At 39.8% G+C, this 13,003-nt stretch overlaps 1 protein-coding gene across 1 annotated transcript in view; it reads right to left on the bottom strand.

Moving 5' to 3' along the window:
• The window catches only part of KDM1B (lysine demethylase 1B), a 47,667-nt gene extending 39,105 nt beyond the window's left edge, over positions 1–8,562 (bottom strand). Inside the window, exons 1-5 of the mRNA XM_081088475.1 lie at positions 8,463–8,562; positions 7,556–7,683; positions 6,310–6,399; positions 5,260–5,371; positions 2,066–2,182 (exon numbers count right to left, since the gene is read on the bottom strand). Coding sequence (XP_080944601.1) covers positions 2,066–2,182; positions 5,260–5,371; positions 6,310–6,399; positions 7,556–7,683; positions 8,463–8,549 — 534 coding nt within the window. The 5' untranslated portion in view covers positions 8,550–8,562. The remainder of the gene's footprint in view (positions 1–2,065; positions 2,183–5,259; positions 5,372–6,309; positions 6,400–7,555; positions 7,684–8,462) is intronic.
• Between the last annotated feature and the right edge of the window lie 4,441 nt (positions 8,563–13,003).

The following is a 13,003-nucleotide window of genomic DNA, read 5'->3' as shown; positions in this document are numbered from 1 at the left end:
GCATTGCATGTTTTAAAAATTCTTGCACCGTACCAATTGAAAATTGCTGTTTTAGCAGGATAGATTATTAAGAGTAGTTACCTATTAGGGTGAAAAGGAGGAAATGGTTAAGGAGGACTTTCATTTTTTATTTCTGTATTATACACACACACACACACACACACACACACACACATTCAATTTACTTTTTTAAAGCCATGAGATTATATTCATGTAATACTTATGTAAAATTTAAAATAATACCAATATAATTCCTAAATGTCCATACCCTATTTCTCAACCATTTCACTTAGCAAAATTTTCCAAATGTTTACAATATTTATAAGTTGCTTTAATAATATTTATATCTTAACTCCCAGGCTTTAAAAAACTTGATCATAAACTTTATAAAAGTTTTCACTCATTCTTTTATGAGAAATATTTGAACTAAGAAAATATTTTGCAAGTGATGATTGTGAATATACCAAAAACCATGGAATTATATACTTTAAAATTGTTAATTTTATGACATGTGAATTATATCTCAATTTTTTTAAAAAAGTATTTTACTCCCAAGATTATGACTTCTAACATTTTTTATTTTTTATCTTTTTTATTTTTTTATTTTATTTTTTTTAATATATATTTTATTGATTTTTTTTTTTACAGAGAGGAAGGGGAGAGAGACAGAGAGTTAGAAACATCGATGAGAGAGAAACATCGATCAGCCGCCTCCCGCACATCTCCCACTGGGGACGCGCCCGCAACCCAGGCACATGCCCCCGACCGGAACCGAACCCGGGACCCCCCCAGTCCGCAGGCCGACGCTCCATCCACCGAGCCAAACCGGCTTCGGCGATGACTTCTAACATTTTTTAAAGTACTGAAGAAACCAGGGACATTTGTGTAAATGAATGCTTTAACCCATTAAAGCAATTACACATTTTAAAAACTAAGTAACTGCCAAATATCAAAAATACCAGAGACCCGGTGCATGAAATTCATGCATATATATTAAAAAATCACCTCTCTGTACTATAAGCCTTTAACCTTTAACTCTGGCGCACTGAGGGGGGGTTCCTCAGTCTGGCCTGCACCCACTCGCAGTCCGGGACCCCTCCCTCCTTACTACCTGCCTGCAGTGGAGGCGGGAGAGGCTCCCACCACTGCCACTGCGCTCGCCAGCCATGAGCCCGGCTTCTGGCTGAGCAGTGCTCCCCCTGTGGGAGTGCACTGACCACCAGGGGGCATCTCCTGCATTGAGCGTCTGCCCCCTTGTGGTCAGTGTGTGTCACTGAGACTGGTCGTTCTGCTGTTCGGTCGATTTGCATACTAGGGTTTTATGATATAGGACTAGAGGCCCAGTGCACGAAATTCATGAATGGTAGGGTCCCTAGGCCTGGCCGGCGATCAGCGCCGATTGGGGCTTTCTGGCTGCTGGCTGGGGCCTTCCTTCCCCCCACTGCTGGCTGCTGGCTGGGGCCTTCCTTCATTCCATACTGCTCCCTGGTGGTCAGCGCACATCATAGCAAGCAGTCAAACTCCCAGTCGGTTGAACTCCCAAGGGGACAATTTGCATATTAGCCTTTTATTATATAGGATTTTCTTTTTTCTTTGTTTTTATATAGGATTTTCTTCCTTTGTCTCTATTGTTGGTCAGAGTAGCTGCATAATCTTATTCCAGCCAATGAGATATAAATAGAAATCTACTGTTGGAACTTGCAGGAAAGCTCCCAATTAAAGAGGGAGAGACTCAGCTGGCACAGCTCTCTTGCTCTTTGACTCTCCCATCTTTACTGCTTAGAGTTTGGACAGAAAGGCTGATGGTGCAGCAACCATCTTGTAGCAGAACTAGAAACAACAAGACTTCTTTGGGCAACTACACCAACCCTGCTCATAATGAGAGAAAAATAAAATCCTCCATTGGGTAAGCCACTCTAGTTGGTGTTCTGTTATATGTAAGTGGACCAATACAATACTGATACAATGAGCAATACAGTAAACAAGAAATACATACCATTACTATTTACTAACAACTAAATTAACCTAGCAATGAATTCAAAAGAAAAACCAACAGAGATCATACCTTAGCAGCAGTGTTTGGTTTCATACCACAGCGGTAGGTCTTTGCTATCTGTGGAGTAAGCTGGATTTCCTTGGTAAGTTGCCTCCATTTTCCACACTCGGGTTTTGTACACTGAACCTAAATGGAAAGTAACATGTCAAGGTCGATCAGTTGGCTAATCTTGAGCCTGCATTTCTCTCCTCCACCATTCACTTTGCCATCTTCGCCACATGATTTGACCAACCTTCTAGTACTTCTAAGTACTTTTCTTCTCCCTTGCATAACTATTACCCCTATAACACACTTTTACCCCATAATTTCTGATTTAATACTAGCTCAGGCACCAAAAAAGTGCAATAGGATCTGATAACTACTGTTGTCAGAAAGGTTTTCCAGCTCTAACCTAAGGAAATAATCAGTGTTAAATTTAGTTACAGTGAGTCACAAACTATGCACTAAATACAATGTGGTATCTTGGATAGGATCCTGAGACAATAAAAGACACTAGTGAAAAAAACTGATGAAACCCATAAAAAGTCCATAATATAGTTATTGGTATTGTATTAATGTTAATTTCTTAGTTTGACAAACAATCATGGTGTGTTAGATGATAACATTAGGAGAAACTGGTAAAGAATATCTGGGAACTCTCAGTATTATTTTGTAACTCTTTTGTAAATTTAAAATTATTCCAAAATAAAAAGTTTATTTTTTTTTAAAGCATGCAGATATCCATATGCAAAAGAATGAAACTGGATTCCTATTTCACACATATCCAAATATTAACTCATAATGGATCAAACACCATAATGTAAGAGCTAAAATGATAGAACTCTTAGAGGGAAAATTAGGAGAGTCAATCTTCATGACCTTAGATTTGGCAATGGATTCTTAGATATTATACCAAAAGCATATGCAACAAAAGAAAAAATAGATAAACTAAACTTCAAAATTAAAAACTTATGTGCATCAAAGGACACTATCAAGAAAGTGAAAAGACAACCTATAGGAGAAAATATTTGCAAACCTAATATCTGATAAGGGTTTAGTATCCAGAATAAAGAACTCTTATAACTCAACAACAAAAGACAAACACCCAATTTTAAAATGGGCAAAGATTTGAACAGATATCTCTTCAAAGAAGACATACAAATGGCCAACAAGCACATGAAAAGACACATTAGTCATAAGGGAAATGCAAATCAAAATCACAGTAAGATACCACTTTATACCCACTAGAATAGCTAGAACAACAACAACAAAAAAGGATGGGGAGACATAAATTGGTGAGGATGTGGAGAAATTTAAACCCTTGGATGCGAATGAAAGATGCTGCAGCAGTTGCTAAGGAAAACAGTTTGGTAGACCCTCAAAAAGTTAAACATAGAATGTGACCCAACAATTTTATTCCTAGATATGTACTGAAGTAATTGAAAACGGGTATTAAAATGAATATTTGTACATAAATATTCATAGCAGCACTTTTTGGATAACTAAAAGGTGAAAGCAACTGCTCATGAACAGATGACTACATAAATTAAATTTGACAAATTTATATAATGGAATATTATTCACTCATAAAAAGGAACAAAGAATTAACATATTCTAAGACATGGATAAACCTCAAAAACATTATGGTTAGTGAAAGCCAGACATGAAAAGCCACATACTACATGATTCCTTTATATAAAACATCCAAAATAGGTAAATTCATAAAGACAGAAATCCATTTAATGTTTGCAAGGGACTAGGGCAGTGGTCGGCAAACTCATTAGTCAACAGAGCCAAATATCAACAGTACAACGACTGAAATTTCTTTTGAGAGCCAAATTTTTTAAACTTAAACTATATATGTAGGTACATTATTATTAACTTAATTAGGGTACTCCTAAGCTGGCCTTTGCTAAAAATGTCCTCAATCTGATTGAGGTACGTTTGCTGAGGTCAACTCCTTCCAACTCTCCCATCCACTCGTCTTGTATACTTGTTTCGTCTATCTTTTGTCACCCGCGCGCTATTTGCAGACGCAACTAGCACTAACCACTGCACAATGAGGCTGCTGACTGACTGGCTCACTCAACTCGGGCACGAGTTTCCGCAGCCCACCTGTGCCTGCGCACCCAACACCTCCCACTTCTTCTAACGCGGGGGGGGGGGGGAAACTTTTTGACTCGAGGGCCACAATGGGTTCTAAACTGGACCGGAGGGCCGGAACAAAAGCATGGATGGAGTGTTTGTGTGAACTAATATAAATTCAAAGTAAACATCATTACATAAAAGGGTACGGTCTTTTTTTTTTAGTTTTATTCATTTCAAACGGGCCGGATCCGGCCCACGGGCTGTAGTTTGCCCACGGCTGTTCTAACGCCATTTCTTCAAAATAGACTTGCCCAGGCCGACAACCGACGTCTGCGCATGGGCCACGAAGTTTCCATCGCACTGTACGTGCGCGCGCCGCATGTGGTATTTTGTGGAAGAGCCACACTCAAGGGGCCAAAGAGCCGCATGTGGCTCGCGAGCCGCAGTTTGCCGACCACCGGACTAGAGTATAGAAAAATGAGAGGTCTGCCATCGTTTGCTTTGTGAATGATGACAATACTTCGAAATTAGATAGAAGTGGTGGGAGCAGAACACTGACAAGGTACTAAATGCCATTGAATGTTATACTTTAAAATAGTTAATTTTGTATTATGTAAGTTTCATTTTAAAAAAATTAATTTTTAAGCGTGCAAGAGAAGCTTGAATCTACCTGTGATATTAAAAAATTTAGCAAATCATTTATTAAATGATGGGGTATTTATCTAATATATGCAATACTACAATTTATTTTCAAAGAATGGCTAAATGGAAAAATAATACAAAGTTAAATTAATAAAAAAGCTAAGTTAACAAAATTATATTCAAAGTAAAATGTTAAACTTTATTAGAATTTTATATAAAGCATGGAATTGTCTTTAAAGATATACTTAGACAATTATCAGAAGAAAAGATAAGAGATATGTAAGCTTAACAATGGCTATCACCAGCTGGTGATAAGTCTTTAGTTTCTTCTTTATACTATGTTGAAGTTTCCTATAAAAATAGAAAATGTGATTTGCTTTAACAGACATGAAACAATAAATGTAGTAAAAGAAAAATTCCCCCAAAATCAGTATCCCCCCAGATCAGTATTTTTATCCATTTTTCTTGCATTTAGGTGCACAAGTGCTTTTTACCCAGTAGGGGAGTTGCTGGTCTGCCATGAAAGCTTTGGGACTAGGTTCAGTTTTTCCATTGCTAGTCCATATTTTTTTCCATGTAGTATATTTCTCATATCCATCCTTATGGCTGAAAATAATAAAAATAAACATATCAAGCTAAGTCAATTGGGTTTTCAAAACAGAAGGCAGGTTAGAAAATCTTATGTAAAGGACTTAACTAGCCATATTATGAAGAGGGGGATGTTATTATGGTACCCATAAAAGAGCCTGTCGGGTCAGGTGCATTCCTATCAGTTTTAAAATCTAAAACTATTAGGAAGGGACAGCTGCTACCTGTCTGTCCAAGCTCCCTGTAGTTGTCAGTACCTTCCCCCAAATCTTGGCATTCATCCCCCTATGCACTGTCACAGAATAGTAAAGCAGCTCCTAGAGGAGGGGTGGGCAACCCTTGGCACGTGTGCCAAACATGGCACGCCAGTAACTTTTGCTGGCACGTGAAACCCTCTCTTATAATCTTCCATTTACAATTTTTTTCTTAATATCGACTTTTTTATTTTTCAGATAAATTCAGTGTAGGTGCATCTTAGATAAAGAAATAATTTTACATAACATGTATACATTAAAAAAATAAATGTATTTTTCATTGTCGCTCGAATGAATTTTATTATTTCTTCAAGGTTCTTCACATACGTACACCTTAAGGGATATCAAGTAGGCGTAACATGTTCTCAAAAAATTAGGGTTGGCATGCAGAAGAATTTTGAGTCAGAGATTTTGCTGGTTTTGGCACGCACTCACAAAAAGGTTGCCCACCCCTGTCCTAGAGCTTTCAGATCTTGCAGACTAAAGACAATAACTGTCTCATTGAAGCAGATAGTTTTGAACCTTGAATGTGCACACACGTAAGCACGCACACAGGCAAACTACAGCATAAAGGTCTGGCAAGTTGTAGTCAATGCAGGCATGGCTGGCTGCAACAGTGGAATAATTCAGTAAGCCTGTGGGCTCAGCCTCAACCATCTGACCCCCTCCACTACAAAAACCTCCAACGATGAGAGAACAGACCTTCTGTAGTAATGGTCAAAGCATTCATTACAGAAATGCTCCCCACAGGAGAGGTGATACCATCGGGAGGTGTAGCCATTCTTGGCACATCTGAAAACAGCAAAAACATGCAGCTTTGGTAATAAATAAATAACATTTCTTCTCACTTTTTTTTCATTTGCCTCCTTTATTTTAGCAAAAATAACAACAATAAAGTTTTCCCTCTGTTTCACTAAAATAGATTTCCCCCATCCCTCCCAACCCACCCTATTCCCTTCACTTTAAAAAACAAATGTTATCAAGCATCTCCTATGAGCCCATATTGCATTCTCTCTTTACAATCCTAACAACCAGTAGCTAATAACAAGGGAAGTGTAATGGATGATTGATAGGCGATAACACATGGTGAGGACACAAGTTCTTAGACCAGAGGACCTAACCTAACTGGTTGTACACCAAGGGCCTGAGACTTAGGAGTTTTATCAAGACTCCCTGGAGCCATGATAAGGTTTTATGACACAAAACAAGGGATGTCACTGTGCTTGCTGCAAGCTGCACGCGGGTGAAGGAGAGAAGCGTGGTCTCTAGTAAGAACATCTGTCCCACTACTGAATAGTGAATGAATCTGGCCAGCTGGAATAGAACCCTGGAGCAGGCAGTCTGGCAAACGATCTGTCAAACAGCCAATCATGTAGTAAAAGGATGAAATCTAACGCCACGATGAACACTAACACCACCACGCTTTGCGATTAAAAAACGGGATTTGTGTTCCAGGTTTCACTGAATCTTAGGCCTCCGCTGAAGATTTTTCTCTGGAAGTGAAAGGTCAAGCTGGTGTCATCCCAATAAGAATGGCAAGTGCCGTTAGCCCCACTTACGTCTACTGGAAAAGGAGGTGCGTTGTGTGAGGGAGGATGGAAGCCTAGAGAAAGTAAACACCCGCTGGTCTACAGGGAGCTCCACAGTTCTCTGCCGTGTCCCCATCCCTGACTCTATTCCACTCTCAGCTCACAAAAGCAGCTCAGCTGCAGTCGGTGGGATCTGAGGACACTGATTGGCCACTGTGCAGAGCTGATATGGCTGTGTCTACAGGAGGATCATATAGGAGGGTGTGGTATGTACAGAATGTACGGGCAATGTCTCTATTATTAGATGACTTACAGTATTTATATCTATCTTTAGTAAAACTATCTTTGAGGTTGATGTTCTCACAAAGAACGCTCTCAGAGGCAGGAATATGAGGCCAAGACAAGTCATCTGAACAGACCTTTCAGAAGTGCTTGCAAAGCACACGGGACACGTTGCAGTACAGCCTGCCTTTTCACATTTCCTATACTTCTTCTCTGACCCACCGTCTTCATCCTCATCCATCATCTCCGTTGCTTTTTTCTTTGCCTAAGAAAGAACCAGCTGGGGTTAAGATTTCATCAGAATGGCCAAGGGTGAATGTGGTGGAAGGTTTACTACTGAAATGACCTCCATGTTAGGAGTTCTAAACTTGCAGATTAACAACACCCTGGCAGTAGGTTAGGAGCTAACAATATAGCAATTTCCTTGAGACTGTACTGTGCAGATAATTCACTAACTTGCCTGAAATACAGAACCAGCATGTTAACAATAGGTGTCTGAGTAGAGAACTAAAATGCATGCAAGCCTTTTTTGGGAAAAAGCTGTATCAATCAAAATAAAAGCTACTTTCAAATGGGGATTTTTTTTTTCTCCTTAGAACAGTTATACCCTCTCAGTATTGCATATTAAAAAAAAAAAAAAACTAGGAAAATTATAGAAAAATAATTACATCATTCAAGATTTTTCTTTAGGGGGGAAACAAAGCCCTACAAAAAAGATGGCAGTAAGCAAACCATCAACAGCACCTAAACGGTTACAAGCTGATGTCAAATTCCCACCAAGCATGACCTGACCCCAGCTCACATCCTGGAGGCAACTACACAGCTGCAATTCTCTGAGCACCCCATGTCGATTCAAACCCTACGTCTCTATCTTTGCAGTTCCCCCTGCCAGTATGTTTTTTTTCTACGTTCTATCTCTCTATCAGGGTGAATTTTTCAACTAGACTACAAGTTTATAATCTTTTCATTTATAATTCTTCAGTGCCAATCAGAATAATGCTGTGTGCTCAAAACAGGTGCACAGAATGAACAAATGAGTAATACCTGCCTACCGGAACTCCTCAAAGGAAGGCTATCTGGAGAATGATCAAAAGATGCTTTTTTCTTTGTTCTCCCCCGTGCAGTTGCCATTGTATCAGATAATCTGCAAAAAAAAAAAAAAAAAAAAAAATTTAAACCATTAAGCATTAACATTTGCTAATACCTCCAACATTCTAGAACAGTTATTATGCAGTATTAGGTAATAATATATTCTCTGCGGTTACACGGCCTGAATGTGAAGCCATTGCTTTCAAGTTACTTAACATCTCTATGACCTCAGTGCTCTCATACATAAAATGGGCATGGCAAGAGTCTATTATAGCTTCAGTGAGAGCTACTTAAACAGGACTGGCATATTATAAGTATAAATAAATGTTACCCACTATTGGTATGTACATTTAAAAATACAAAATTGAGAAAAACACCACACAAGTGACCAACAGACAAATCACATTGTTTGTAAAATTCAAGGTTTAAAAACACTTAGTTTTTGCCTGTTTCCCTCCATCTTACTATGTCTTCTTAGCAGTTCCTGAATTTTCATCTCTTATTATACTTAAAAAAACAAACAAACAAACAAAAAAAACACTCATTCATTCCTACTCAATAAAACGCAACAAATAAACCTCAGGCACACCATCTAGTCGCTACCAAATATAGGAATCTAGGTTAGTTACTGTATCTTTTAAAATTTTTTAAATTTATTGATTGATTTAAATAGAGAGAGAAGGAGGGTGAGAGAAAGATGGATTTGTTTTTCCACTTATTTATGCATTAATTGGTTGTCTCTTGTATGTGCTCTGACCAGGGATCAAACCCACAACCTTGGCCTATCAGGATTATGTTCCAATCAACTGACCTACCTAGCCAGGGCAGTTACTGTATCTTCTACTAGAAAATTTTTTAAGTTCTCAAACATGTCTAACAACAGCATGGCTAAGGAAACATTGAGAACCAAAAGTCTAGAAGAAAAATAATGGATGGTAACCATGATAGATTGAGTTATCAAATTAGTATTTTTTTTTCAATTAAGTTAGATAAGGAATGAAAAATGCTTAGCAGAAGTAAATACTCAATGATATGTGAATTCTACAATTATCACACATCTCCTTCTCCAATCCATTGTATTTACTACACACACATATACACTCATGCAAAATAAATCGAACACACCCATAGATAAGAAATTTGAAAGTGGAAAAGTATTATCATTAGATACAAATTCCACATACAGGCATATCTTGGAGATATTGTGGGTTTGGTTCTAGACCACCAAAATGAAGTGAGTATCACTATAAAATGAGTGGTAATCTTTTTCTGGTGGAGGTCTTGATTTCAATCGGCAAAAAATTGCAACACTATTGAAGTGCAATAAAGCGAGGTATGCTTGTATATAATCTTAATCTTGAAGAAAAGCTTCGAGGGGCTTGTAATCCTATTGTTCCCTACCTGTGAGTTCTGCTAACACTCCTAAGAGTATTTTTAATAGATTATCAACATCATGTGTGAAAACTTTCAGTTTTCTATCTACATCGACTTTGAGAAATCTTGACACCAATGTTACGATTTTCCTTTAACTCACTCTTCATTCTCCCATCATGTTAGTTGTGAACACATTAACTCTACACATATTCTGAAATGCATTATAGTTCAATGAGCATTAAATAAGTTGTCATTTAGTTCTACAGCACTTTGGATACAGATGGATAAAATATTAACAATGTTAAAAATACTACCTACCTAAGCCCAAAGAAGGCTTTCTGGACCACATTTATATTTTCAAAAGGCTGTCCAATCTAACAAATCTCTTTAAAAAACATATATCCCACATTATTTTAAAAATGAACTACAAATAAGGCATACGTAAATACAGTATGTGTAAATGTATAGTATGCATAAGTATTGCCACAAAAATATTTGAGTCTAGCCCGGCCAGTGTGGCTGTGGTTGGGTATTGAACTATGAACCAGGAGGGGCTCAATCCTTGGTAGGGGGTATACAGGAAGCAGCAGATCAAAGATTCTCTCTCATCATTGTTGTGTCTGTCTTTCCCTCTCCCTTCCTCTCTCTGAAATCAACAAAAATATATTTAAAAAATAAGTACATATTTGAGTTTAATGTGGGGTTTAGGAACATAAATATAATCAGCCTAGGTTCATGCAACATCTGACCCTAGGAAAGCAAGCATTCTTTAAAAAAAAGCATAGAAATTTCATCAAATGTTTAAGTCCAACTGTATACTGGAAAATATGTATTTAATTTCAATAAAGAATGATGCAAATCAAGAAATGGTTAACAGGAAATGAATACATTAGCTATAAAAGCCATTATTAAGTCTGTATTGTGTGGGGAAAATACGATGGAAGATTTTTAGGGTGGTACATTTTCACCTTTAATTATACGATTAACAGTTATGTGCCCTCATCCTTTATTGACACTTGCTGTAATTTCTGTATTTTCACTATTGTTGGATTCTTGGGGCTTAAAATGTAGGAAAAAAATTTTAAGTAAAGTTGGAAGGACTATAATTTTTGTCCTTTTAAATATAATCTCAGAACTCTTGCCAAGTGGTTCAGTTGGTTAGAGCATCATCCCATATGCCAAAGGTTGTGGATTTGATTCCCAGTCAGGGTACAAACCTAGGTTTTGGGTTCAATCCCAGGTCTGGGCGAATGCAGGAGGCAACTGATTGATGTTTCTCTCTCACATTGATATTTCTCTCTCTCTTTCTTGCTCTCAAATCAATAAAAAGATATCCTCGGATGAGGATTTAAAAGTAAATAAAATCTAGAAATACTGACCAAAGGTGTCATTAAAACAAATCAGTATACTAGAAGTGCTTTTCCACCTCCTTCTGCAAATTAATAAGAACACCTAATTTTAAATTTAATGAGTATGTTTCATGTTCTATAACTTTATAAGCATATATCTCCCTAATTTTAAACTCAGAACCTTGGTTTTCTTTTAATGTGACAAAAGAAAAAAAAGTGGTTTTTTTCTTAAGTACATTATTCAAAAAGACTTTTTTTTAAAAAAAACAACTCACATTATTTATAAAAATAAGAATCAAAATGACTCCATGTTGGAACAAAAATTTGTAGGGGCATCAGCATTTCTAAAAATAAAACAAACTACTACAAACACCTTCAGACAACAGAAACAGGAATTTCCCTTTTGGCCACTTAAAATAAAGCTGGAGGAGCACCTCACTGCACCCACACTAATAAAATTTTCCAAAATATGGATCCAGTTCAATGGCCTGAATGCTTTACTTTCCCTGCCTGAAAAACTATTTATTGATGGTCATTTTCTCATGTACTTTCTTAAGAAACCTTCCCTCCCAGTACCTTTCATATATATATAATTATTTTTTTTAAAAAAAAACAGCTAAACAAAACACAAAAGTCTTGAGTTGTGTGTGAATGTGGAGTGATGGATCTCCCCAAATGGACTGGTCTATGGACTTTTGTGCGCTCGCCAAAGGGAAGGCTGGGCCTCCATCTGGCTAGGTTCCGTATCACTGAACCCCAACTTTCTAAAGCTGGGCCTTCCTCTTCCTTCCTGTTTCACTTGCCAGCTGCCAGGTTGTTGACTAACATCTACCGTCATCGGGCTGCCTGCTCCGGGTTGCCAGCCCGGAGGGAGTTACCCCAGCACCTGGCAATGCCCATCGAGCCTCCACGCTGGTGGCCGCGCTGGAGCATTACCACGACACCTGCAGGGCTGTGCGGGCTCCTCACCGCCACACTCCGGGCTGAGAACAAGCAAGGGAGTTCCTACTCAGGGCTGTGGGTTTTCCCCAAAGCAGCACACACTCCCCAGGTGACAGGGCTCGAACAGTCCCCCGGAGGGATCCCCAACGTCTCCTGTGCCCGCAGCAGCCGCCTCGCTTTCCGAAAAGCTTTCTCGGTCTGTTCTCCGAAGTCGGAGAAGCAACAACCTCCGGGCTCACCTGAGCACTGAAAAGGTGCAGGCAGTCGCGGGGAGACGGCAGCGCTGGAGAGAAAGAAAATAGTGTACGGGGTTAGGAGACACCCTCAACGCGACGAATCAGGGAACCCCGTCGCCGCAACACCCCGGCCCGGGAATTTCTCTTCCTCGAGCAGTGATCCCCACCCCGCACCCCGCTTCCAATCCGGAGAGGGAGGTATCAGCCCCCTAGGGCATCCATCCACCTCCCACCTGGGTGAGGAGCGCTGCGCAAGGGGAGAAGGAGGGTTTGCACCCCAGCCGAGCTGCTTTGTGCAGAGCTGTCACCCCAAATCCGCCGTAGCCCCTCCGGCCATCCGAAGCCGCGTGCGCCTCACCTCCGTGAGCGTGAGAGACGGAGCGCTCCGCCCCGGGCCGCGCGCGCCCCTCCCGAGCCGCGCGCCGCGCGCACGGGGCTGCACGATCCGCGCCGCGAGCCGCAGCCCCCGCTCGGCCGCCGCCGCCGCCGCCGCCGCCGCCGCTTCCGCCCCTGTGACGGCGTGACCCGGAGTGGGCGGAGCCGGCGGGAGCAGGGAGGAGTCGGGGCCCCGCCTTCGCCTTCGCGGTGAGGTTCG

Source organism: Myotis nattereri, assembly GCF_964212035.1.
Source record: "Myotis nattereri genome assembly, chromosome: 3".
Taxonomy (NCBI): Eukaryota; Metazoa; Chordata; class Mammalia; order Chiroptera; family Vespertilionidae; genus Myotis; species Myotis nattereri.
The sequence above is the reverse complement of the archived record's forward strand: the minus strand, read 5'-3'. Positions and strand labels throughout refer to the sequence as shown.